Source organism: Mustela putorius, unplaced genomic scaffold (genome assembly GCF_011764305.1).
Source record: "Mustela putorius furo isolate JIRA1106 unplaced genomic scaffold, ASM1176430v1.1 tig00000785_pilon_pilon_pilon, whole genome shotgun sequence".
Taxonomy (NCBI): domain Eukaryota; kingdom Metazoa; phylum Chordata; class Mammalia; order Carnivora; family Mustelidae; genus Mustela; species Mustela putorius.
The window spans coordinates 5,220,375-5,245,410 of record NW_025421480.1 but is presented as its reverse complement, the minus strand read 5'-3'; the positions used below and the strand labels follow the sequence as shown (position 1 = coordinate 5,245,410).

General features: G+C 44.2%; 1 protein-coding gene and 1 long non-coding RNA gene across 2 annotated transcripts in view; one reads left to right on the top strand and one right to left on the bottom strand.

Moving 5' to 3' along the window:
* The window catches only part of OPN3 (opsin 3), a 42,089-nt gene extending 17,385 nt beyond the window's left edge, over positions 1-24,704 (top strand). The window contains exons 2-4 of the mRNA XM_045084655.1: positions 12,705-13,024; positions 19,714-19,965; positions 23,296-24,704. Of these exons, the coding sequence (XP_044940590.1) occupies positions 12,705-13,024; positions 19,714-19,965; positions 23,296-23,559 (836 nt within the window). The 3' untranslated portion in view covers positions 23,560-24,704. The remainder of the gene's footprint in view (positions 1-12,704; positions 13,025-19,713; positions 19,966-23,295) is intronic.
* On the bottom strand, positions 11,408-23,345 carry LOC123393247. Its single transcript, XR_006607983.1, has 3 exons — positions 23,264-23,345; positions 21,560-21,657; positions 11,408-11,580 (listed from the first exon to the last, which is right to left on the bottom strand). It is a non-coding gene; the product is annotated as an uncharacterized LOC123393247 (long non-coding RNA).
* Positions 24,705-25,036: the final 332 nt, after the last annotated feature.

Below are 25,036 nucleotides of genomic sequence, written 5' to 3'. Positions count from 1 at the left end.
ACATGGCACCCCTCAAGGGGTCACATGGGGAGGTCAAGGCAAGGTACAGGCAGAGAGAGACACATGCCGTTATTAGGGTCTGTGGATGGAGTGCTTTAGGGTTCCCAGGGCAAGCTTGGTCAATCCCAGCAGAAGGGGTGAGTTTGATATGCCACGTGCAGACCTTCTCTGAGGAGGGCACAAGGGGAAGGTCCTGGGAGGTGGGGGAGACCGGGTCATAAGGGCGGTTGGGAAAAGTTCTATGAGGAACTTAGGTTTGCTTGTGAGCGCATGCTATTCTGTAAGCCATGTGCTTGCGTGAGGGGCTGGTGCGAAAGTCCCTGCAGCCATTTGACCAAGGGGGTGCTGAGACCGCAACGGCCTGCGTAAACAGCAGCTTGGCTGAATTCTCGACGTACCCCGTAGACCCCAGGGCCAGGTAGTGGAGAGGGTGACCCACCGAGTATCACTGCGGCTCCCAGAGCGCCCCTCCTTCATTTCCTCCGGGAAGATGTTTAGTCTGTCAACACCTGCCCGCAGTGCGCTTGAACTTGGGCTGTCAGGGAGGTGTGCGGGGACTGTAAGGCTCGGGTCGCTGGGTCTTACTCAGTCGTCTCTCTCTCCTCCTGCATCATCGGCTTATGGTCGAGCCGCCACCCCCAACGGTCCTTGACTTGGGACCACCCCGTTCTGCTCTTCATTGGAAGAGTCTGTCTTCTGAATGCCTACTCCTTGCTGCCCCCATGTCCTCAATGAGTTTTATTCCTTTTGTAAGTTACTTTAAAGGTTTTTTAAAAAAATTATTTATTATTTTTTTCAAAGATTTTATTTATTTGACAGACAGAGATCACAAGCAGGCAGACAGACAGGCAGAGGGAGAGGAAGGGAAGCAGGCTCCCTGCTGAGCAGAGAGCCTGACCTGGGGCTCAATCCTAGGTCCCTGGGATCATGACCCGAGCCGAAGGCAGAAGCTTTAACCCACTGAGCCACCCAGGTGTCCCTACTTTAAAGTTTTTATACTTTAAAGTAAAGGGTGACACAGTGAGTGCACACATCTGCCACCCTCAGTGAACAGAGATGAGCCTTCCTATATGTTTAAGCCATCTTCAAAGAATGGAAAATTACAGATCCAATTATCTTCTATTCCTCTTTCCAGCTCATTCCACCTCCTCCCTCCTCGAGGTCGCTGCATACATGAATATAAGGTGAAACCAAGCAATGTTTCATTGCTTCGCTCGTGATTGATTTACCCATTTCCCTCTTTTGATGGACATTGGGTTACTGCCTGTTTTTCTCTGTATTATAACAAACAGTGCCTCACAGTTTATCCCGGTATACATCTCTTCCTACTCAACGTGCGAGAGTTTCTCTAGGTCTCTGCTGTCCAACCTGGTCACCGCTACTCTTGTGCGTCCTGAGCACAGGAAATGGAGCTGGTCTACACTGAGGTGGATGAGTGTAAAAAAAAAAGCACTGGACTTTGAAGATTTAGTATGAAAAACAAAATATTTCATGAGTAAGTGTATGTTGATTACGGATCTAAATATCTAGATATGTTGGATTAAATAAAATGTTATTGAAATTAATTTTATCGGTTTCTCTTTTTAAAGTGTGGCCACTAAAAAAGTTAAATACTCTATGGGCCACATACTTCTGGACAGCACCGCTCTAGGGGATAGAAGTCCCTTTGGAATCGGTGGATGCAGTGCATGCTGGGTAAACAGGTTCCATCCCAGACCTTTATATCAAGCCCCCCATTTTCTTGGTGATCTTTCCTCCCTCTGAGCTCCTATGGCACTTAGGTCTGAATGTCTCATGCAGATATTCAAACACACAGTTCTGTATTTTGGTTTCTCTTTTTATGCTGCCTTTCCCCCTTTATCACCAGGGACCATATCTGATGACTGGGCTTCCCCAGGATTAAGCTCAGGAGGAAGCTTCCTTAAATATTTAAGGAAGGTTTAAATGCTCCTGGTACGTTACCTCTCTGCTTTTAAGCTGCGACTCGCCCTACAATAATTTTATCTTATTTACCTAGAATATGCCTCGTGCTTCTTGTGCGTCCAGGCTTCTCTGTGCTCGCCCTAATGTGGCAAAATCGCCTTGGCAGTGACATTAGTCCTCACTCTGCTTCCCTTTCTTTGAAGAAACTCCTGCCAATGTCTTTCCAACAAATTTATCGCTTCTAATGGGTTCTGGAGTCTTGGTAGCTGGCAAGGCCAGGGCCAGCCTCACACATACAAGGCCGTTAGGTTTATAAAAGCTGCTCGTCAAATGACACAAGTTCAGCCTCTCTCCACCAGGCTGCGTCTGGTTCTATGAAACGGCATCATGACAGCTTCTAAGAGCGCAGGAAGCAACAAACTGCAAATCACAAGGGGAGGCAGGAATGACCCTAGAGGCGAGTAAGCTACAATGAAGCTTCAAGCCACCGACACAACACAGACAAGCCCCCTCCCTCAGAGCTGGCGCTTTGTGCATGACCAGAGGCCAGTGTCCCTAGGGGACACTGTTCTGTGAAATGAAGTAGTGGTTTCCTGTGTTCCTCCACTGGTGTTGACTGTGGAGGAAAGTCTGGGAAATGAGCAGAAAGCCACAGAGAGATGATGTTAAAGGCCATGGGATTTTAGCATAGACCTACTGTTCCGAAACCAGTCAGAGGCAGCCATGCTCGGGCTCCCTCCCAGGCGTACCAAAGCAGAAGCTTCAGGCCAGGGCCTTGGAAATCACATTTCAACCATTTCCCCAGGAGACTCATCTGCAGCTATTTCAGGACCTGGCAGTTGGAGTCACTGTTCCTACCACGGGAGACAGACTCACTGCTCAGATATAGAAGGTTTTAAATTAAACATCGAGGGAGAACCCACATGAAGCCCCAGCCGGCAGCGTGATGGGAGCTGGAAGCCGTAGCACATGAATGGGTCTGGGATTCAGCGGGAGCACCTGCGAGCTTTGCGCGTGCCGATTTGTAAAGCTTCCCTCCCAACCTCCAATCTTTCTTTAGCCTTTTTCCCCTCGACATTCTCGGCTCAGGATGACTAAGACTTTCAAGAAAACGATCCTTTCTTGCCCGCCCAAACTGCCGCACAGTAGTCGCCGAGATGGGTTTTACACTACACGCCCACCTCCCAGATGCGCCTGTCAAACCTCCAGTGTTTCCAACCGTCAATGCACTGCCCAGGGCACAGCAGCAAGGGTGGTCCCTAACACATTCTGGCAAGTTCGTTCTTTTTTCCCATCGCCTGTGTCTAGGTCCTGACGAATCTCCTACCACAGTTTTTAGCTGATAAGTTACTTGGACACACACACACACACTCTTTTTTTTTTTTTTTTTTAAAGATTTTCTTTATTTATTTGACAGACATACATCACAAGTAGACAGACAGGCAGGCAGAGAGAGGAAGGGAAGCAGGCTCCCCGCTGAGCAGAGAGGACCCTGAGATGATGACCTGAGCCGAAGGCAGAGGTTAATCCAGTGAACCACCCAGGTGCCCCCACACTCACACACTCTTAAAACTGAGTGTCTTATATTCATTTTTGAGAGAAAAGTGATGCTGGTCCTTGGCTATATCTCAGCATTCTCCACTTGGTGATAGAAAATGACCTTAAAATGGAACCGCAGTGTTACCACCTGCTTTAAAACCTAAATTCTGAGCTCCTTTGAGGGCTTATAAATTATAAATGACTAAATTAAGATTTAAGTCTGTACTTCTCTGATCTCCTTGTATTTTTAATTTGTTCTTTTGGGCTATCTCAGATTTTCATCTCTTAATGCCAGGTCGTAACCCAGAGAGTCCTTAGAAGCTAGAATCTTGGTTGCAGGCAAGGGGTCACATATCCCCAACTCACTCGTGTGTGGAGTTTCTCTACAGAATTCGCAAGACTCCGTGCTCCTCTATTTTGATCACCACCAACTCAGCTCTTTCTGAGGAAAATCTGAGCAGAGCTCTGGCCTCGCAATCAGAAGATGCGGGTCCTCCTCCAAGCGAGACATTACTCATCTGTGACATTAGGCTCATCCCAAATCCCAGCACCCTTTCTCACACCCTCACCCAATGAGGACACGAGCCTTCCCTTCCCTTCACAGGTCTGTGAAGAACGGACGGTAAACACACCTGGGGCAGTACTTCGAAAATTATTAAACACCATACAAAATAGGCGTTATGATTTGTTACTGTCATTGGAGAACAAGAGATGACAAATCTAGCGGGAATATCATTTGACTTTACGTCATCCATAAAAATGAGGATTTTATAGGGACTTTTTAATAATCAAAAATTATCATGCGATGACTGCTAACTAGTATTTTGATTTGAGCGAGGGGTCCCTCAGGAAAAATAGTAGGAAGTGGGTCTTCTGTTATGTTCTTCTGATCTAGATGTTGTATTTTCCTTTAAAAACGTTTCCTTTTCTTTGAAATCTGTGACTCTTTCCAAGCGGCATTTTCACATGAGTGTTTGCTTAATTATAGGTGTGACTGTTTACTTCAGGGTTTTTATCCTTGACTCGAGAAGAAATACGGTCATATATACATAACTTTTATCATCAGCTAACCTATAACCCCTTGTTAGCTATTGCAGAAGCCAGGGAGGATGTCAAGATACACAAGACATGGTCCCTAGCTCTTAGGCATTTGCAATATAACTGGAAAGACAAGACATGAATGCGTAGAATTGTGACCAAAATACAGGAAGTCGTGAACAGCCGCCACGAAGGTACGGTGTGTGCTGTGTGCGCGCAGAGTGTGGCCTCACTCAGGAAGTTAGAAATGGCGAAAGAGAAGATAGGCCGGGGTGCAAGTAAACCGCAGAGCTCTCTGAACACCCGTGCAGTAAGCAGAGGAAGCTTTGCAGATCATTATGCCAGAGGAGATTACAGGGGTTATGAGATTATTAGCACAGGTTCCCCCAACATAAGGCCTCAGGCAAGCCTACGGATCAGTGACTTCCTGGGGGTGGTTTCCGGGGGATCGAGAATGAGAGAGTCCAGGGAGGGCAAGCATCCAGGCCGCACCCGGAGCCGTGGCTTCCCCCGAAACAGCCGCGTGCTCTGTCCTTGGGGACACCTTTAGAGAGGCTGTGTGAACCCGGCGCCTCTTGAGAAAACCCGTGGAATGGGTGGGTGGGGGTGGGTGCACAGAGTTGGATCACTGGCCCCTTCCTGTCTCTTGGCTCCTTGGGTCCCAGTCTGCTCCGTGAGGTGCTCCATGCCCCTTGCCTCTGGCTTGGCTCAGCTGAGCCGGAGCAGCCGCTGGGGACGCCGCAGCCTACGTGAGCTCGGTCCAGGGAGGGCACAGGTGCAGGCCGGTCCGGCCCACGGGCCAGGGCTGGCCGGGGCTGCCCAGCCGAGCCTTGTCACTGTAGCAGAACCAACGTCGCTGGGGAACAAGGCAGATGGTCACGGCCCACGCTGGGGAATGGGGGCTCGTGAGCTGGCTCAGGGACATCCGGGGTGGCCCGCAAGCTGAATCCCGTCTCCCACTGGTGCTTGGCGCAAAGGAGCATGAGGCCGGACAGAGGGAAAAAGAGTCAGTCAGGAGCAGGTCAGAGCAGCCCCTTGCGGGCTGTGAGCCTGAATGAGAAGGAGGACACGTGGGAGACCCAGGGATGAATTTAGAAATATTTCCAAAGAAAAGCTTCTGGTGAAGCGAAAGCGCAAGATCGAAGGAGAGAGGAGAGACGGAGCAAGCATACGCGTCCCTCAAGGGGCCGGAGGCGAGGTCCTGCTGGAGGAGAATTCTCCGGTGCAGCTTTTCTGCGGACGCTGTGCGCGTTGTCCTAACATCGAGGTTGCCCTTGGCAAGACGTCATTTTGATTAAGTGATAAAAACAAGGGCAGCGTATGCCTCCCGTTTTACTCGTGGCCCCAACCCATTTTTGAGTGCAGTTCAATTAGGGTTAGAATTTAGAATATCTCAGATCCTGATAAACCCTCCCCGCGGACTGTTTTCTGGACTGTTGTCCTGCTGCGTTTATGTTGTCGCTTATGAACCTTAAGTAACGGCACGGAGCGGTCACTTTATATCGACACTGACCTTCCGCCCCGGGCCTGCAGACTCCAGTCACCACGGGTGTTTCTTGGGACTCCTGGCATATCGCTTATCCATTCCCCCCTCGCGATCTATCTTGTCCAATATCCTCCGCTGACAAGCAGACCGAAGTATAAAGTAAAGAAAGTTCTAATAAGACCTTACCCCTGGGACGCCTGGGTGGCTCAGTGGGTTAAGCCGCTGCCTTCGGCTCAGGTCATGATCTCAGGGTCTTGGGATCGAGCCCCACATCGGGCTCCTTACTCAGCAGAGAGCCTGCTTCCTCCTCTCTCTCTGCCTGCCTCTCTGCCTACTTGTGATCTCTGTCTGTCAAATGAATAAATAAAATCTTTAAAAAAAAAAAAAAAGACCTTACCCCAAGATGGGGCTCTCCTTACCCCAGAAGCCAACAAACCCTAAAACAGTGTCAAATCAGAGGCGAGGCAAACGGTCTGAAACTGGGCTGTCGGTGCAAAGGGAGCTGTAGGAAGACAAAGCCAAGTTTGAAGCCCGAGGAGGCAGGACAGAGGCACTGATGTTGGAAGAATCAAAGATAACCTTGGGGAAATGAGTCCAGGATGATTTCCAAGCGACGACGCGGACGCTCAAGGGAGCCTTGGAGGAGGGGACGCACGACAGAGGGGACACACGACCGTAGAAAAACTCCCCCGTATTTTACCAACGGAATCAACACTTCGCTCCACCTCCCTGTGAAAAATCACTAGTATTTTGGGGGCGGGGGAAGAACTCCCTTGAAACACCCGTGAAGAGCGGCAGAAGCCAGAACTGCGCTGACAGCGTGGTCACGGTGCCCGGCCGGAGCCAGCCCACAGCCCACGGGCCAAAGGCTGCCCCGGGGACACCCTGTCTTCTGGGGCTCGCTGGCCCTTTCGTTCGGGGCATTCCGAGTCCGTAGCACACAGTGAGCATCGGGTGGGTAGGTGTCCAAGTGGTGGTCAAACCAAGTCTCTGTGTAGGTTTCTTACCTGAAATCATAAATTTTTGACCCACAGAGCTGGAAGTTTCACACTGTGCTGGATTTCTGTGGAACTGAGTCCGTGCACTAACCCTGAGGAGCAGCAACTTTGGGGAACAAACAATGGAAAAATGGAATTTGAAAAGGGGGAGGGAAACAAATATGGAAAAAGGAATTATTAACTGGAACTCAGTTTCTGCCGTAACAGACGGCGGGCGAATGCCTAAAATACGTGCACTAAAGGACTGTGCACCTTTTGGGTCTTTCCACGCACTGCTGTTCTTGATCAAATGGTCACTGGGCTTTCCAGTGCTGGAGAAACTATTCAGATGAGCATGGTCATCTCTAATTTCCTTTCAAATTCTTCAGCTTAAAAGAAATTGAGTTTTAAAGTTCTTTTTTTTTTTTTTAAGATTTTATTTATTTATTTGACAGAGAGAGATCACAAGTAGGCAGAGAGGCAGGCAGAGAGAGAGGAGGAAGCAGGCTCCCTGCTGAGCAGAGAACCCGATGCGGGACTCGATCCCAGGACCCTGAGATCATGACCTGAGCCGAAGGCAGCGGCTTAACGCACTGAGCCACCCAGGCGCCCAGAAATTGAGTTTTAAAAAATCACCTTTTCAAGGGGCTCCTGGGTGGTGGGACTGTCAGTTAATCGCCGGACTCTTGATCTCAGCTCAGGGCTTGATCTCAGGGTCTTGAGTTCAAGCCCTGCTTAGCGCTCGGCACTGGGCAGGGAGCCTACTTTAAAAAAACAAACTAAAAAAAGCCCTGGTGTGCCTGGGTAGTTCAGATGGTTAAGCGTCTGCCTTTGGCTCAGGTCCTGATCTCTGGGTCCTAGGATCGAGCCCCACGTTAGGCTCCCATCACAACAGGGAGTCTGCTTCTCCCCCTCCCTTTTGCCCTGCTCAAGCTCTCTCTCTCCGTATATGTCTCAAATGAAGAAAATCTTTAAAAAAAAAAAAAAAGATTTTTTCAATAGTAGTAGGCAACACATGGATTGTATATGTTTTCTCTAGTGTCTACTTCACTAGTAGAAACTTTTTGATAATTTCCCAAGAAGATTTAGACAATGAGTTTAGCATCGTGTCGACTTTGGAAGCAGACTCTTTGATTTGAATGTTGGCTCATGTTTTTTATTAGTTTGAGACCTGAGCAAGGTAGTAAACCATGTTTATCTCAGTTCCCCCTACAAAATGGGGATGGTAGTAACTTCCACGTGTCTTATAGAGTTGTGAGGATTAAATAAGAGAACACAGGCAAACTGCTCAGAGCAGTGCCTGACACACAGAGATACTCTCCATGTGTTATGTGGTGGAAATTATCCTTGTTAATCAAGTAAAAGGGAGCAGGAAAGATTACTCTACTAATAAGCAATGGAAACAAGATTCCAAAGAAGAGGTTACTTCCTAGGAGAATAAGGTTTCTCAGGCATATTAAGCATGTTGTTTTTCTGATTTAAGGTTCAAATACAAATAGAGGTCCTAATTAATAAAGAAACATTTTTATGAAGCAACATCAAATAGTTTCCAAAACTATATATAGATGAAAGTAATTAAAACTTCTCTCCTTCTGGGGCGCCTGGGTGGCTCAGTGGGTTAAAGCCTCTGCCTTCGGCTCAGGTCATGATCCCAGGGTCCTGGGATGGAGCCCCGCATCCGGCCCTCTGCTCTGCAGGAAGCCTGCTTCCTCCTCTCTCTCTCTGCCTGCCTCTCCACTTACTTGTGACCTCTGTCTGTCAAATAAATAAATAAAATCTTTAAAAACAAAACAAAAGACAAACTTCCCTTCTTCTAGAACCCTCTGCTTCCACCATATTGAATTATGTGCAGGAACCCGAATGCTCTAAGCTCGGCCAGGTCTCCGTGCGTTTCATGCGCCGGAATGGGACTGACACTGCTTTCCCCTCTCGCCCCTCCTATTTGCCTGGTGAAACCGTATTTAATCTACGAGATTCACTCAGATAGTGCCTGCTTCCCAGAGAAAAACTGGATCGTTTCCTCCTGTTATCAGATTCGGAGTTTCGCCTCATACTCTGGAGTGTGAGCTCCTTGAAGACGTGAACCACGCCACATTTATTTTTTAATCCAGCAGATGAGTATTGACAGGTCTGGCGCCTGGTCCAGGCAATCGCTCTTCTAAGCATTTGCTCTCGTGTAAACTTGCTTACCCAGTCTAGACCACTGAGCTATAAGTAAGTTTATTCACTGTGGACATCTAGTGGCCAAGGGGGGAGATGACTGTTCTTAAGTAATTACATTAATAATACTTATTGTATAAATTACGCAGCAAGTAAGTAAAGTAAATCCTTACTGTATAAATTATTAACAATTTAAGCCCCAGAGCTCCTCTGCCTGTTCCTGTGCCTTCTGCCAGATTTCTACCACTTAACGCAGTTTTACCCCTAGATACTGAACTATTCAACAATAATAACTATGATGATGATATCTTATATATCATCATCTAACCAAATACATTCATATTCTTATGTAACACATATACACACCCTCACGATGAGGTGGCGTTTTGGTACTATTCTTTCTATTTTACTGTGAGCAAATTGAGGCTCATAGATATTAATTAATTCTCCCAGAGTGATCTGTGTTTATGTACAGAAACTGAAGTTGAATCCAAGGCTGGCCTCATAGACATTCCTCTATTATAGAATTTATCACCCTATTACTGTTTCTTTCTTTTATAGTTTATCTTTGCCCATTTCTTAGCACAGTGCCTGGTCTATTTTATGTGCATGGATTGTTGATAAATGTAAGAGAATGCATAATCCCCAAATTATATCACAGAGAACTTTACTGACTCAATCTGGTGTACAGAGTTAACCCTTAGATACCTCTTCTTGTTTCCATGCATTTTGTATGCTACAGCCTTGGCCTTGAAATATCCTCACCCTCGCCAGCTTGATAAACTCCCTTGCATTCATCAATTCAAATATTGCTTTAAGACCTTCCTCAGTGTTTCCCTAGGCAGAGGTCAGTGCTTCCTCGATTGTATCCTCCAGCTCCCAGACACAGCTCTGGGTCAGCACGTATCACACTCCTGTAATTCCTTCTTTACACGTCTGTCTTCTGCAGGCTCTGAGATCTCCGTCAGCAGTTCAGGCAGAGGGAACAGTGGTGTCTGCACAGCCAGCTTGGAGTGTGGCTGGCACTTTGGGGCTTGCTGTCTGTATCCCAGTGTAAGTAAGTGACACAGCAAGATAAAGCAGAGTCTCCATAATATGCCGAGATTATGTTTGTATGTTTGTTTGTTTTTTTTAAGATTTTATTTATCCATTTGACAGAGATCACAAGCAGGCAGAGAGGCAGGCAGAGAGAGAGAGGGGGAAGCAGGCTCCCTGCTGAGCAGAGAGCCTGATGCGGGGCTCGATCCCAGGACCCTGGGATCATGACCTGAGCCAAAGGCAGAGGCTTTAACTCACTGAGCCACCCAGGCGCCCCCAAGATTAGTTTTCCTAGACTTCTGTCTTCAAATGGGTGAACGCATACTGCTCGAGATACAGCTCTTCCTGATGGTTATGTGAGGACAGTTTTAGGAGAATCAACGTCTAAACGCTCAGCTTGTATTCTCTCCCAGAAACCAGCTCCCTGTGATGCAAACCTTCCCTTTCTCCATCACTGTCCCCTACTGCCCACAGGAAGATACACCCCTTACCCATCCCAAGTCTTACGGTGCAAGTCACCAGGGAGGGCAGGGAGGAGGTCCCAGGCCGCAAACAAAGGGGTAAGTTAAAACACTGACGACGAACCTGGGGAAGTGGCTGACCACTGCGGTGGTTTCCGGTTCACCTTTGACAAAGTTGAGTTGGTGGATGAGTAAATACAATTTTGATAATAACCATTCTGCAATTTTTGGCATATAAGTTCAGGAGAGCTCAAATCATTGAATATAAAAGGAATGTTCTTATAATCAATAAGAACTGAATATAACAAAATCCCTTCCATTGCATCTGGATACATGTGTGATCAAGAAATCTTTAACTTTATAAGCAAGAAAAACAGGAAGAGAATTTATCCTTAATTGTTCTAGCCTTGGTAATAGTAATTGTGGATAAGGTATAATCTCCGTGGTGAGGGAAAGCTGTACTGATCACCTTAAGAGATTTATTTCTAATTAAGTTTTTTATTTTTTAATATATTTTTTATTTTTTTACGATTTTTTTTTTTAATTTGACCGACAGAGATCACAAGTAGGCAGAGAAGCAGGCAGAGAGAGAGGAGGAAGCAGGCTCCCCGCTGAGCAGAGAGCCCAATTCAGGGCTCGATCCCAGGACCCTGGGATCATGACCTGAGCTGAAGGCAGCGGCTTTAACCCACTGAGCCACCCATGCGCCCCTTTTATTTTTAATATTTAACAAAATATTTTGATCAGTTGTATACAAATAAAAAACTGATAACTTCATCTGTAAGACAATTTTTTTAACATTTAGACACTTGCTACCCAGACTTTGCTCTTCATACCTTTAAAGGTACTCTAATTCAGGCCCCGTCGTACCTGCTTGGACTATTGCAGTAGCCTTCAAGCTGATCTCCATGCCATGGCCTAGGGAAGGGAGTTCCGTACCACTGCGGGAATGAGGGTCCTTTCAGAGGAAAGAGGAGAAGTTAAGAAGAACTTAACTGTTGTCCTTCACACTTAAAAAACATGACAGAGTAACAGGTTTATAATTTGCTGTTTTATAGAGGAAAAATGGTTGTGTGTGTGTGTGTGTGTGTGTGTGTGTGTGTGTGTGTTTTAAGAACGAGAAAGAAACAAAACCCTTAGCGAGAAATCAAAAGCGTTTTCCAGCAGACTCATCTGCTCCTTTTACCCTCCTCTCTGCTTTGGATCCTCGGGAGTCCTGGCACCTCTGAATCCTCTCATCATTTTTAGACCCTTAAATGGTCTCCCTGCTCTGGTACATAATTCTTAGTTTCTCCTGGAATATGCTTCTCCTTCCGGGTTCACAAAGGCCCCCTGTTCCATGACGCCCGTCCCGCAGTCTTACTGTTGTTTGCACAACGGGGATCCCTCTGGGCACCTAGATTTCTGCATTTCTGTCATCCCGAAACCTCCAGAGTTGGAAAGGTGACGGGCACATAGTAGGTGCTCAAGAGAAGCTTGTTGATGGAATGAACCGCTCTCTGGGAAGAGGCAGGGAAATAAATGAGAATGTTGTTAAAGTGTATTTGCTGCCAAAAGGAAGCAGGCATGTAGACCCGGGGAGCACAGGGGGCTCCCCTCCCTCGTCAGCCGTCCTGGATGAGAACAGTCCGTAGGCTTATGTCCGCGAGCAGGAGGGTTAACCCAGCCCCCCTGCTACTGTTATGGTAACTTTGTCCCTTCAGCCTTGTGAAACCCACTTCAATTTCATCTTCAGTCCTGGGTCAGGACTGAGAAAAGGTCAAATCAAATGAGACTCACTGAGTGACCCTCTCTTCAGAGTCTCTCTTGGGCAGGAAGTTTAACATAGGAGCTGTATGGCCGGGGCAGAGTTTTTATTCTTGTCCTGCGCAACCCACCTGCCATTGATTTTCTTTCCTGGGTGAATATGTTTCCAGTCAAATGTCCTGGGGTCTGTGAGGCATTAGTCCTCTCAGATGTGGCTTTCAGAGCACCTGGTTTGTTCCGGACACCCTGGGAGGTGTCTCCAGCGGACAGCGGACCCTCGGCCACGTCCGGCCGCCGCCGCACCATGTCATAGTGTCCCACTCTCTCTTCTTGCAGGCATCGTTTCCATCACCACCCTGACTGTGCTGGCCTATGAACGTTACATTCGCGTGGTCCATGCCAGAGTGATCAATTTTTCCTGGGCCTGGAGGGCCATCACCTACATCTGGCTGTACTCACTGGCGTGGTCGGGAGCACCTCTGCTGGGCTGGAACAGGTACATCCTGGACGTGCATGGACTGGGCTGCTCTGTGGACTGGAAATCCAAGGACGCCAACGACTCTTCCTTTGTGCTTTTCTTATTTCTTGGCTGCCTGGTGGTGCCCCTGGGAGTCATAGCCCATTGCTATGGCCATATTCTGTATTCCGTTCGAATGGTAAGTTGAAAACGGCAGGTGCCCCTCCCCTAATCTATTTCCAGGGTGGGCAGGTCTGGGCAGAAGAGACTCAAACTCTCCCTACGTGATCAGTGGTTGTCCGCAGCTGGCGCCGTTCTAGGGGACTTCCTGGGAGAGTATAGAATTCTACTCTGTTCAATAGAATTGGGCACTGAATCACTCTCTAAAAGGCAAATGAGGAGTAACCTCTACTTTCTCTATGCCACCCTCTAAACCACAAGGAGGAAGGAAAGGGGTTCTGGACAGATAAAATCAGTAACAACCAAGAACACCTGCATTCTCTGACACTGTTAGAATTAAAGAACTCTGACCAAGGAAATTCCACACTTCCCATGATTTTATTCATTCAAAGGTCATGTAAATCCACTAGACCATAGTATAGATATTTTTTCCGGAAATCACTTCTGAATCATAAAGCACAAGACTGGCCACAAATGCGTTTCCTGTTGAGTGCTAGCAAGACGTCTGAAGTGACAGTGGGAGGCAGTCTCCTACTTTAGCCCCAAACACTTTCCTTGCTCAATCACCATGTCTTCCTGTCTGCGTCTTCCTTCAGAACTCCTGCTCAGCGGTCTCCTGTGCACCCTGCTAAACCCCTCTAACTTTCACCTTTAAAAAACAAAACAAAACAAACAAACAAACAAAACCTAACTTGGCCACATGCATTACTTTAAATCATAACCCACTGCTGACTTCCACATTCGAACTTTTCTCATACACATCTGTTTTGTAAAAAAAAGAAGAAAAAAATCCCCATACCAATCCAAAGATAGGTTTTCCCTATGCCCATAGTCAAACTACAAAGAGCGGCTGGAGGAAAATACGCGCCCAGATTCCCAATGCCCATACTGCAGGTCCTCCCAGCAGTGTCTGACAACTTCTGGGTCCCTGGAGGGTCCGCTCTCTCACACGGTCACTTCTACAAAGCCTCAGTTCTCCTTTTAATTCAGCTCTTGCCCTAACCCCAGTCATTCTTATCAAATAATCATGCTTATTTACAAGAAAGCCATTATCAAGAAATGTCTCAACTCCCTGTCCCCCTTCATACAAATCGCTCTGTTCAGCCTCATTCTTAGGTTCCCCCCTCTTCAGTTCTGGGGTCATGGCATAGATCTCTGAGGACCAAGCTGACCTTAGCTTCTGGTTTCCCCCATCCCCATTTTCTGCCCCAGGGACCTCTCGCAAGTAATAGTTTTCTCTTCCACTTAACATCTCCAATCTCTTCCTTACTTCTGGCTCCTTCTCTTTAGCAATAACTATGCTACTATTATACAAAAGCAAAGTCTGCTCTCAACTCCCTCTGGCTCTCACTTCATCGCCCTCCGCACCAGTCTGTACTCAAAGAACCATTAGTGGCTTTTGGTGTTCTATCACCACTCAGTAAGCATGCATTCGGCCAATATTGGTCGAACATAGAGAATGCACCAATTACTGACTATTACGGGCTGAATGTTTTTTTTTCTTCTCTCTCCCAAATTTATATATGGAAGCTTGACCCTCAACCAACGGTATTGGAGATGGGGTCTTTAGGAGGTAATTAGGGTCATATGATGTCATGAGAGTGGGGTCCTCATGATGGGATTAGTGCTCTAGTAAGAGGAGGAGGAAAGATCAGTGTCTCTCTCTCTCTCTCTCTCTCTGTGTCTTTCCCTCCCTCCATCTCTTCATCCTCCTGCCGTGTCTCTTTCCAGCATGCGACACACAGAGAGAAGGCAGCCATCTCCAAGCCAAGAAAAGAGGTCTCATACCGAAACCTGCCTGTGGGCATCTTGACCTCAGATTCCCCAGCCTTCAGATGTGTGAGAAATACATGTCTGTTGTCGAAGCCACTCAGTCCATGTTATATTGTTATGGAGGCCCAAGCTGACTAAGCCGTTGCCTAAGCTCTGAGGATGTAACATGTATAAGATATCGCCCGTGCCTCAACGAGTTTATAGTTTAATAAACTTACCTAGCGCTTAATTCCCCAACCCAGAGCAAATTGGCGCTTCCTTCCTTGAGCACACTGTCAGAGAAACAGCCCACATTAAGGTAACTGATGATCTCTCAAATGCTAGATCCAGGGAACACATTCCTATCTCTTTTTTCTTTTCTGACATCCATGGTATTTGACACTTGTGGCGTTATTAACAACTTCCACTCACTGGTGGTTTTCTCCTCCACTGTTTCTAGGATTCCATTCTCTCCTGTCTTTGCTGCTGATTCTCTGGCCCATCTTCTTAGGTCTCTGCCCAGGGCGGCTTCCTATGGGCTTCCCAGCATTGTGAGTGTAGCTCTTTTCTCTTACTACACACTGGCCTTGGGCATCTCCTATGCTCTTAGGATGTCCCCTTCTAACAACGGCTTCTGACCCAGGGTGTTCTTCTGACCTCTGTCAGGTCCCAGTCAGCTGCCTATTGCAGACCTCCACTAGGATGGTCCCCAGACCTATCAGATTCTTCTTCTTCTTCTTCTTTTTTTTTTTTATCTTAAGATTTTATTTATTTATTTGAGAGTGAGAGAAAATATGAGAGAGCAGGATGAGGGTGGGGTGAGCACAGAGGGAGAAACAGACTCCCCACTGAGCAGGGACCCTGATGCAGGCTCGATCCCAGGACCCTGGGATCATGACCTGAGCCGAAGGCAGACGCTTAACTGACTTGGCCTTCCAGGTGCCTCTTCAGAACATTCAGTTAACAGATTCCATGTGCGCGAAGACAACTGGGCCATCTTTCCCCCAGACCGGCTGCTCCTTCATTCCCTTTCTCAGTGGATGGTCATTATTCCTCAGCCAGAAATGAGAGCATAATATTTGACTATTCCTCATCCAAATCTCCCCAATTATCTCACAATCAATGATCAGTTTTCATGTATTCAACCTCCTATTTTTCCTTATATCCTTTTCCCCTCTCCTGTGGTCACAGACTCAGTTCAAAGGGGCCTTAGTTTTTTCTTCCTTTATTCTTGCTTTCTTCTAATGCATTTTCTCCACACTTCCACCAGAGTAATTATTCTTAAGTGCAAGTTTTCTCATATCACTGGCCAGCTTAAAATCCTTCAGAGGTTCCTCTGCCTTCACGATGAAAAATAAAGCCTCTGAGTGTGAGTACCAGGGTCCTGCAGATGGTCCTGCCATCTCTTGTCCGTGTGTCCGGCTTTAATTCTTGACATGCCGACCCTCTTGCCAACTCGGGTTCCAGTCAAGTGCAGTATTTCCTGTTCCCAGAACTTGACACGTGTTCTATTACTACTTTACATTAGCACTCATCCTGTTCCTGGGACACTCTGTCCTTGCCCCTTCCTCGGCTGAACCACAGGAGGCTGAGCTCAGTATCTTCCTGCCCTTACCTATGTCTGAATCCATTACCCATCCTGTGTGTTCATAGCCCCCTCTGGTCGCCTCTCTCATGACACGCATCATCTACGGAAACAGTCTGTGTGCCTGTCACCTTCAGAATCCAGTGAATTCCTTAAAAGCAGAGACCCCGTCTTATTCATTTTTTCACCTACGGCTGGAACAGGACTTGCATAAAGTAGTTGATCAGAGACTATTTTTGGAATGAGTGACAAACAATGCATTGGAAGGGCAAGTGGTGCGAGTCTGAAGAGACTTGACTCTAGACCACAGTATTCTCCACTCAGAACCTGGTGGTTATCCAGAGGGGTGACTCATAGCACTGATGGAGACAGAGCTTCTCATGTGAGGAAAGGACTCACGGTGAAATGTTCGAAAATCTACAGGTGTCTGCATCACTAAGCCCACTTTAATGTAGGCAGAGGACTCTTTTATTGGGAATTCTGGGGAATGTGTCTTAAGTGGTTCAACCTTCAGGACAAGTTCAGCTGTGCATATGCTTTTGCTCCATCTGTAGCCATTTTAGAAGATATTCTCAAATGATTGTATATTGGGATAGGATATTTGGGGGGCTCTTTTATTTGGAAAACTTTGAAAGGACAGAGTGAAGGCATGGAGAATGATAAAACAGAGAGGCCAAAAGAGATCAATGAAAAATAATCATGGAAACTACAGATTTGCAAACACAAATAATCCAGAACAATAATCAGAACTATATCCTTGTACCAAAGAGAAACTGGGCTTTCCCAGCCCAGTATTTCCTTAAATTAACTTCTCCAGCATGCATGTAATTTCAAGATGATAAATGAGTGCTCTGCTTTGATACATGTTGAGAAGATGGGAATTGAGTTGCTCAGAAAGGGTAGAGATGAGTCTGTAGGGGACTCTGGATGGTGGGGAATTGGAGACAGATGATTGAGCTGTAGTTATACTGAGTATATTGTATATTGTATATTATCAATACAATGCAATATATCATATATTAAATAGACTATATATTGAGTATATCAAATATATATATACTCATTAATTGCAACTGAGGAGCCAAAAATCTGATTTGATTCCAAAATTTGATTCCAAATATTCCATAGTATCATAAAAGTACAAATGCATATAAATGTGTTACTTTCAAATATAACTCCAGTGTAAATAAATATTTAATCTTGGACATAATCCCACAAAGTCATGTGTGTGGAACTGGGACCCAACTTCTGTTAAGTCCAACAAGTTATTCATTTGAATCTTTTTTAATCTTGACTCTTAGAGGAAGTAATTGATTGCCAGGAGCAAAAGTGGTGAATCTGGGATATGGATCCAGACCTAATTCCAAATAGAGACCTTTTATTAGAACTCTACAACCTTCTTAAGAAACTCTGGGGAGGGGCACCTGGGTGGCTCAGTGGGTTAAAAGCTTCTGCCTTCAGCTCAGGTCGTGATCCCAGGGTCCTGGGATAGAGCCCCACATCGGGCTCTCTGCTCAGCGGGGAGCCTGCTTTCTCCTCTCTCTCTGCCTCCTGCTCTGCCTACTTGTGATCTCTGTCAAATAAATAAATAAAATCTTTTAAAAAAGAGAAAAAAAACTCTATGGAAAATTTCCCATCCACCCAAAAAATGTTCTGAAAATAGAGTAATATCCTATCACATGAAATAAAATAGTTTCTTCTAAAATAGAATAGATAAGGGGCACCTGGGTGGCTCAGTAGGTTAAGCCTCTGCCTTCGGCTCAGGTCGTGATCCCAGGGTCCTGGGATAGAGCCCCACATCGGGCTCTCTGCTCAGCAGGGAGCCTGCTTCCTCCTCTCTCTCTGCCTGCCTCTCTGCCTATTTGTTATCCCTCTCTATGTCAAATGGATAAATAAAACCTTTTAAAAAATTAGAATAGATATATAGATAATAGAATAGATAATAATAGAATCCAACTTTACAACCATGCCCACTCCTACACCTTCCTCTACTCTATAAAAACACAATCATTTTAATTATCCATATTTTCTTCCTACTCTCTGTCAGTATGAATAGGTGATTCTACTAAGAACAGAGTTTCTTCAATATAATTTTAGATGATATCAATAATTTAGCTGTATCAATTCAAATATACGTTTAAACACTATAAGCACATGTTCTGATTTATTTGGAAATTTTTTTCCTTAATTTTTATGATAATCCTGGAAATAAAAAGGAATGCTTAGATTTTGCTGAAATGCAATAAATTTCCCAGTTTAAAATTGTGCACTAAGTATAAACAGTATGCAAGATACCTTATTTTAAATACATAGGCATTTGTATTTTTGTAGCAAACTTAACTTTTTAGGATAGTCAGAAAAACCATTTTATTTAAGAACATACTTTTGGTGTAGAGGGATATTATCCCCTCCCCTTACTAACAAATTTATAATAACAATAGAAGGAACCTCGAAAGAAAGAACTTTTATCTGAGAAACCCAAACAACTTTCAGACTCTAGACCATTATTCTTCAGTGCTTTACTAGGGATGAATTAAAAGCAGATATGCTGAGTTTACAGGGATGTGGCTACAAGTGTTCTCTGCACCTGAGCCCGGATGAAACCAACCACAAGCGAGGTCCCCATCCAATCCCACTTTGCAGTAGTTAGCTGGGAGTGGAAGCCACCATAGTTTGCAGCAAGAATTCATTTGGGAATTTAGCTTTAACCAAGACCAGCTTAACCATGCAGAACCGACGTCACATGTTTGCTGCCTGGTTTGAGAAGTTGAGGGTTATGGTCTGGATTAGAGTTTCCAGGATCATAGAGAGAGTTTCCAACTTGTCAGGACTCTGTCAGGCTGTCTTTCAGTGACTGGAGAATCTAAGCAAAATAATTCATTTTCTTCTTCTTTTTTTTTTTTAAGATTTTATTTATTTATTTTAGAGAGAAAACATGCGTGGTTGTGGGGGGGGGGGCAGAGGGAGAGCGAGAATCCCAAGAAGACTACACACTGGGCATGGAGCACAGCAGGCCGGATTGTGAAATCAAGACCTGAGCCAAAACTAAGAGTCCCACACTCAACATCTGAGCCACCCAGGCGCCCCCATTCTTTTCTTCTTTAAAGAAATTGGAAAACATTAAAAACCATTAAAGGATCAAAGAGGCTATGAGGCTCCAAGTACTGTATTAAAGATTAATGGACTGAGACATGGAGAGATTAAGGGCTGGACACAGTTGGAAGCTCTTGGATCAGAAGTTGACCCCAAAAGTCCTGTTGAGTTGTCTTTCCACAAGGGTGGGCCCTGGAATTTTGTCTGTATATCTATTATCAAAGCAACATGAGAAAAGTTTTCTTTGACTTCCAGTTCTTTCTTTTTCCTTTCTGCAGCTTCGCTGTGTTGAAGATCTTCAGACAATTCAAGTGATTAAGATTTTAAGATATGAAAAGAAAGTGGCCAAAATGTGCTTTTTAATGATATTTATCTTCCTTATCTTTTGGATGCCTTATATCGTGATCTGTTTCATGGTGGTGAATGGTTATGGACATTTGGTCACTCCAACAGTATCTCTTGTCTCCTATCTCTTTGCTAAGTCAAGCACTGTATATAATCCGATTATTTATATCATCATGATCAGAAAGGTAAGTGTGGTAATATACATGTTGTTTTCACCATGTAGATGTGGTTGTTGGAAAATGTAATACTTTTATAGAGATTATTCAGACATCTTCAATGATAGAAACCAAAGTCAAGAATTTTATAGGAAAAAGTGTTCAGGAATAAATGCAAGGTATTCCCCAAAGAAAATAGTAACAATTCTAAGATCTACCAAAAAGCTTATTAAGTAAAATTCCATTAAAATTAATATTTAATTCATCAGGAAACATTTTATGTCTTGTAATAATAATGGCCACAAAGTTAATAATTTACTTAAAATACTTACTGTACTATGGAGATTATACCCATTATCTTTCAAAACACCATGAGATAGGCACTAGAATTATTTTTTACTTGATTTATGAATTATAACACAAGTTCAAGAAAGTTAAATGACTGGCCTGCTCCAGGAATTGTTGGTGCCTGGATTCCAGTCTGGTTTGCTAGAATATCAAAGTCCATCTCACCACTTAGGGTTTCAGGTATCATAATTCACATGCCATGACCAGTGTGTAGCTCAAACTAATTCGTTTCCAGAAACTCCTCTAGATCGAATGGGAAGCTTATCATCTGTGTGTGTGGTACACAGGTTTCGGCTTGACGACTGTCAGCCAGGACTATGAGGGCCTCAGTAGGATTGCGAAGAAGTGTGAGGCTAAGCCTCTAAGTCACAAAGCTTAAAGACCAGAGAATTGCCAAGTTATAATGGCCAATTCCTGCATTGACATTTTTTATTTTTATTTTTAAAATATTTATTTATTTATTTGAGAGAGAGAGACAGAGAGATAACACGAGGAGCAGGGCCTGAGGGAAAGAGAGAGACAGAAAGGCAGAGGCAGAGGGAGGGGGCATCATCAAGCTGACTCTTCCCTGAGCCTCGAGCCCAACTCAAGGCTCCACCTCACAACCCTGAGATCCTGACCTGACCAAAACCAAGAGTCAGATGCTCCATAGACTGTGTCACCCAGGACCCTCTCCATTGAAACTTTAAAGTAGCAGATCACACTAATAACAGGCAATAATAATTAATAATAATTATAATAATAGCTACTGTGGCTACTAATACTCAAAAGTTTGGAATGAGAAAACATTTTTTCTATTAACCTTATAATGTTCACTGCTAAATCTCCCCCTTTGTACTTTCATATGGTTTCAGTCTCTATTCATTGATGGTCTTTCTTTCTCTTTCATGATGCCTTCATTTATCTATTTACTTGAATCCAGAGAATTTTAACTCAGAGTCCCTAAAATCTGAGAATTACTTGAATTGGCTTCAGGAGAGCCATGAGAACCTCTGAAATTAGTCATAAAACTTTTTAAGAATATGCACATGTACATTTTTCTAACAAGATAGTTTATAAGCTTAATTTTCTGAAGAAGTGTAAGGACTTCATATTTTAACTACCATGTCAACAGGCAAATAATTACATTTAAAATATATTACCTGACATTATGTTTTGTGTTCTTTCTCTGGGCCAGTGGCCCCTATGTCAGTTCTTTTAAAATTTTAGTGTGCATACAGTACACCAGGAGAGACCGTAAAAAAAAATTTTTTTTTTTTTTTTAAAGAGTACATACTCAGATTTGGCACGCCTGGGTGGCCAAGATTCTGCTTCGTGACCTTGCACATGGTCCCCATGTTTCTGGTTCTCAGGAGCACGCTTAAGATGGAAAGTCTGAAAGACACAGTAAACTAACAGATAAATAAAACAATGGTCCTTATCCTCAAGGAGCTTACCATTTATGTAGGAAAACATATTTTGACATACTTTAACCCTTATAATAATGTATCTTTAGCACTTAAGCTGGTATAGCAAACACTAGTTTGATGGATAGTCTCAAGCAAATATTTTTAAAGGTGAGTATAGACTAAATACTAACTTGTATACAAGTGAGTTTTAAAGAAGACAGAAATCAATGTAGCTAGCTCTTCTATTTTCCACTGATATTTCCTGGTCTGGGAAAGCCCATGTATTAAACTTCAATTTTGCTCTGAACTAATGGGATAAAAATTAAATTAACTTTTTATTTATATGTTTTATTGGTCACTATAGACTATTGCAACAAATAACTCCACCATTTCAGTGAATCAGCAAGAAAGTATTCTTTCATTTCTTTTTGAAAAAATTTATTTTAGAAAGAGAAAGAGAACACATGTGGGAGCATAAGTGGGGAGAGGGGCAGAGGGAGAGAATCTCAAGCAGACTCCCTGCTGAGGGCAGAACCCCCTACGGGGCTTGATCTCAAGACCTCGAAATCATAGCCTGAGCCAAAACTAAGAGTCAGGAGCTCAACTAACTGAGTCACCCAGGGGCCCTAAGGTTTTGCTCATTAAATCCTGGTCCAGAGTCCACTCTATTTGCTGGAGGGCAGAGGCTCTGTCCCGTACAGTTCTGTAGGAATCAAAGTTCCTCCATGTTGTGATGTTATAATCTTCAGGCTTGACCTCTCAGGTCTTATAGGAGGGGAAAGAGCAGGAGGAGCCCCTGAAAGGGAGTTGAGAAATGGGGTTCAGTGTTGTACCCAGGACAAGGGGAGGATCATGGGTATTGGTGCGCACTAGCACTCTCTGCTGTAGTATTTTTTTCTCCAGATGGTTTGTAATCTTGATAGAAAAAAATTCCTTACCTGACCAAAGGACATTAGTGCGGACGGCTGACTGTAAACTCTGTGGGAAGGGCTTTGTCAGCCTTTGCTGCCCGCAGTATTCCCAAACTGTAGCCCAGTGGCTTTTACCTTGTAGTTGCTCACTGAATATTTGTGGAATGAATTAATTTGAATTTTTAAAAATTTTTTTTAAGTTTTTATTTATTTTTTAAATTTATTTCCAGTGTTCCAGAATTCATTGTTTATGCACCACACCCAGTGCTCCATGCAATCCGTGCCCTCTCCAATACCCACCACCTGGTTCCCCCAACCTCCCACCCCCCGCCCCTCCCAAACCCTCAGATTGTTTTTCAGAGTCCACAGTCTCTCACGGTTCGTCTTCCCCTCCAATTTCAAGTTTCTTAAACAGATTTAGTTGTCCTCAAAGACGGTGCATGCAACTTGAATCCATGGTGATTATAAGGTATTGTAATAGTCCTTTATGATTTTGTTGATGAGAATTACATAATAATAAAAAAAACCCTTAAACTCCAGGGTTATGTAGGTACATATAAGCATTGCCACCTAACCCCATCCCCACCCAGCTAACAAAAAAGAACAACCGAAATTAAATTCAACTAATTTGAATTTAGGGTTAGGGTTAGGGTTAACCCTAATTAAGGGCCGAATTTTTACTTTATATTCAACTTCATTTTCTCTCTGCCCAGTTCCGAAGATCCCTTTTTCAACTGCTCTGTTTCCGACTTCTGAGATGCCAGAGGCCTGCTAAGGACCTACCAGCCAATGGGAGTGAAATGCAGATCAGACCCATTGTGATGTCACAGAAAGACGGGGACAGGCCAAAGAAAAAAGTGACTTTTAATTCTTCTTCCATCATTTTTATCATCACCAGTGACGAATCACTGGAAGTTGATGAGAGTGACAAGACCAGTGTGTCAAAGGTTGATGTAATCCAAGTTCGTCCTTTATAGGAAGGAATAATGATAATGAAAGATGAGGCCTTATACTGGAAACCACATCTTGACTTCCATTATGAGGACTATTTCGGAATCCCCACTCTACGTAATATTTTGGGGGAGGAAAAACTTTCTTCTGCCCTCAAATTTTCTTCTACCTGGTGAAGGAAATAAATTGACATGAAACAGATGAACAGGAGAAAAACCCAAAAGTTTAATTCTGTGTGCATGGAGGCCCAATAATAAAATTGAGACCCAAAGAAATGAGCAGGGCATGTAGCTTTTTCACATTTTAGACAAAGAGACATAAATCTGTAAGGAATTGACAGGACAGGAAAACTCACGTTTGGGAGCTTCAGTCTGTAAAGAATTCTAAACAGGATCTGGGCTTGGTAGTAATTTAGTAAAAGTAACAGGGTTTGTTCATACAGGTTTTTTCAGCCCTCAGTTCTCTGTCTCTGATGATATAGATGTCTCTCTACCCGCTGGTTTAGGGAGGTTCCTTTCACACAAGAGATTTCCTGCTTTCAGGAGGACAAAGGAAGGTCAGACTGTGCTTTTTGCATCTGGTGTTTATTAAGTAAGTTAAATTCAAAATTGTGGCATATTTTGGGGCATCCTGCCTTAGACTCCCACAACATCAACAGAACTTCGGTGAGTCAGCAGGAAATCTGAATTGCCCGTATGCTTTTTAGCCTCTGGAAGCAACTGAGCAAGACAGTTGCTTTACTTCAATGGGTGCTTTCCGTAACGAAAAATCCCTTCATGGCACAAGATGGGCACCTGGCACCATTAACTTCTAACATGTTGGAAATTTTCATTTCAAATATATTTTTTTAAATGACATTATTTTCCAAGGCACACAATACATTTTTTCTCAAAAATACTTAGCTGTATTCACAGCTCAGAAATAATGGTAAAAAAACAACTTTGTATCATATATGTCGGAAACTGCAGCTTTTCGGTGGTGTTGGATCCTCATCACTGTCTTGTCTTATGTATGAACGATCAGATTTATCAGAGAGCCTATTCCAGGGTGAAAAAGAAAATCAGCACCCTGGCTTCCTCTGAAACGAAAGACTTACTGTATGTGCCGTATGATAAAGACGAGCTTCAAGATGACTGTCCTGCGAAGCGCGCTCCAGGAGGAATACTGAAAAGCAACCCAGTCAAGGAAAGGTCGTGAATTTCAAAATAATCGTGGAGGCTGGGGACTCACATGAGCAGAGGATGTCCATGGGAACGATGTGTCGATGGCAGATCTGTTTCATTTCAAACATGACTTGGCAACCTTATCCTCTCAACAATTTGCCACAATTTTGCCAAGTGTTTTGGGTTTAGAAAAGAAGTTCCAAGCAAAAAAAAAAAAAAAAAAAAAGAAAAGAAAGAAACAAACAAATCTACATTTGAAAGGGATGAAAGTAAGTGTAAAACTGTATTCATAAAATATATTATTTAGTCTTTTTTGCTCTTTAACCAGTCTCCTGGGTAA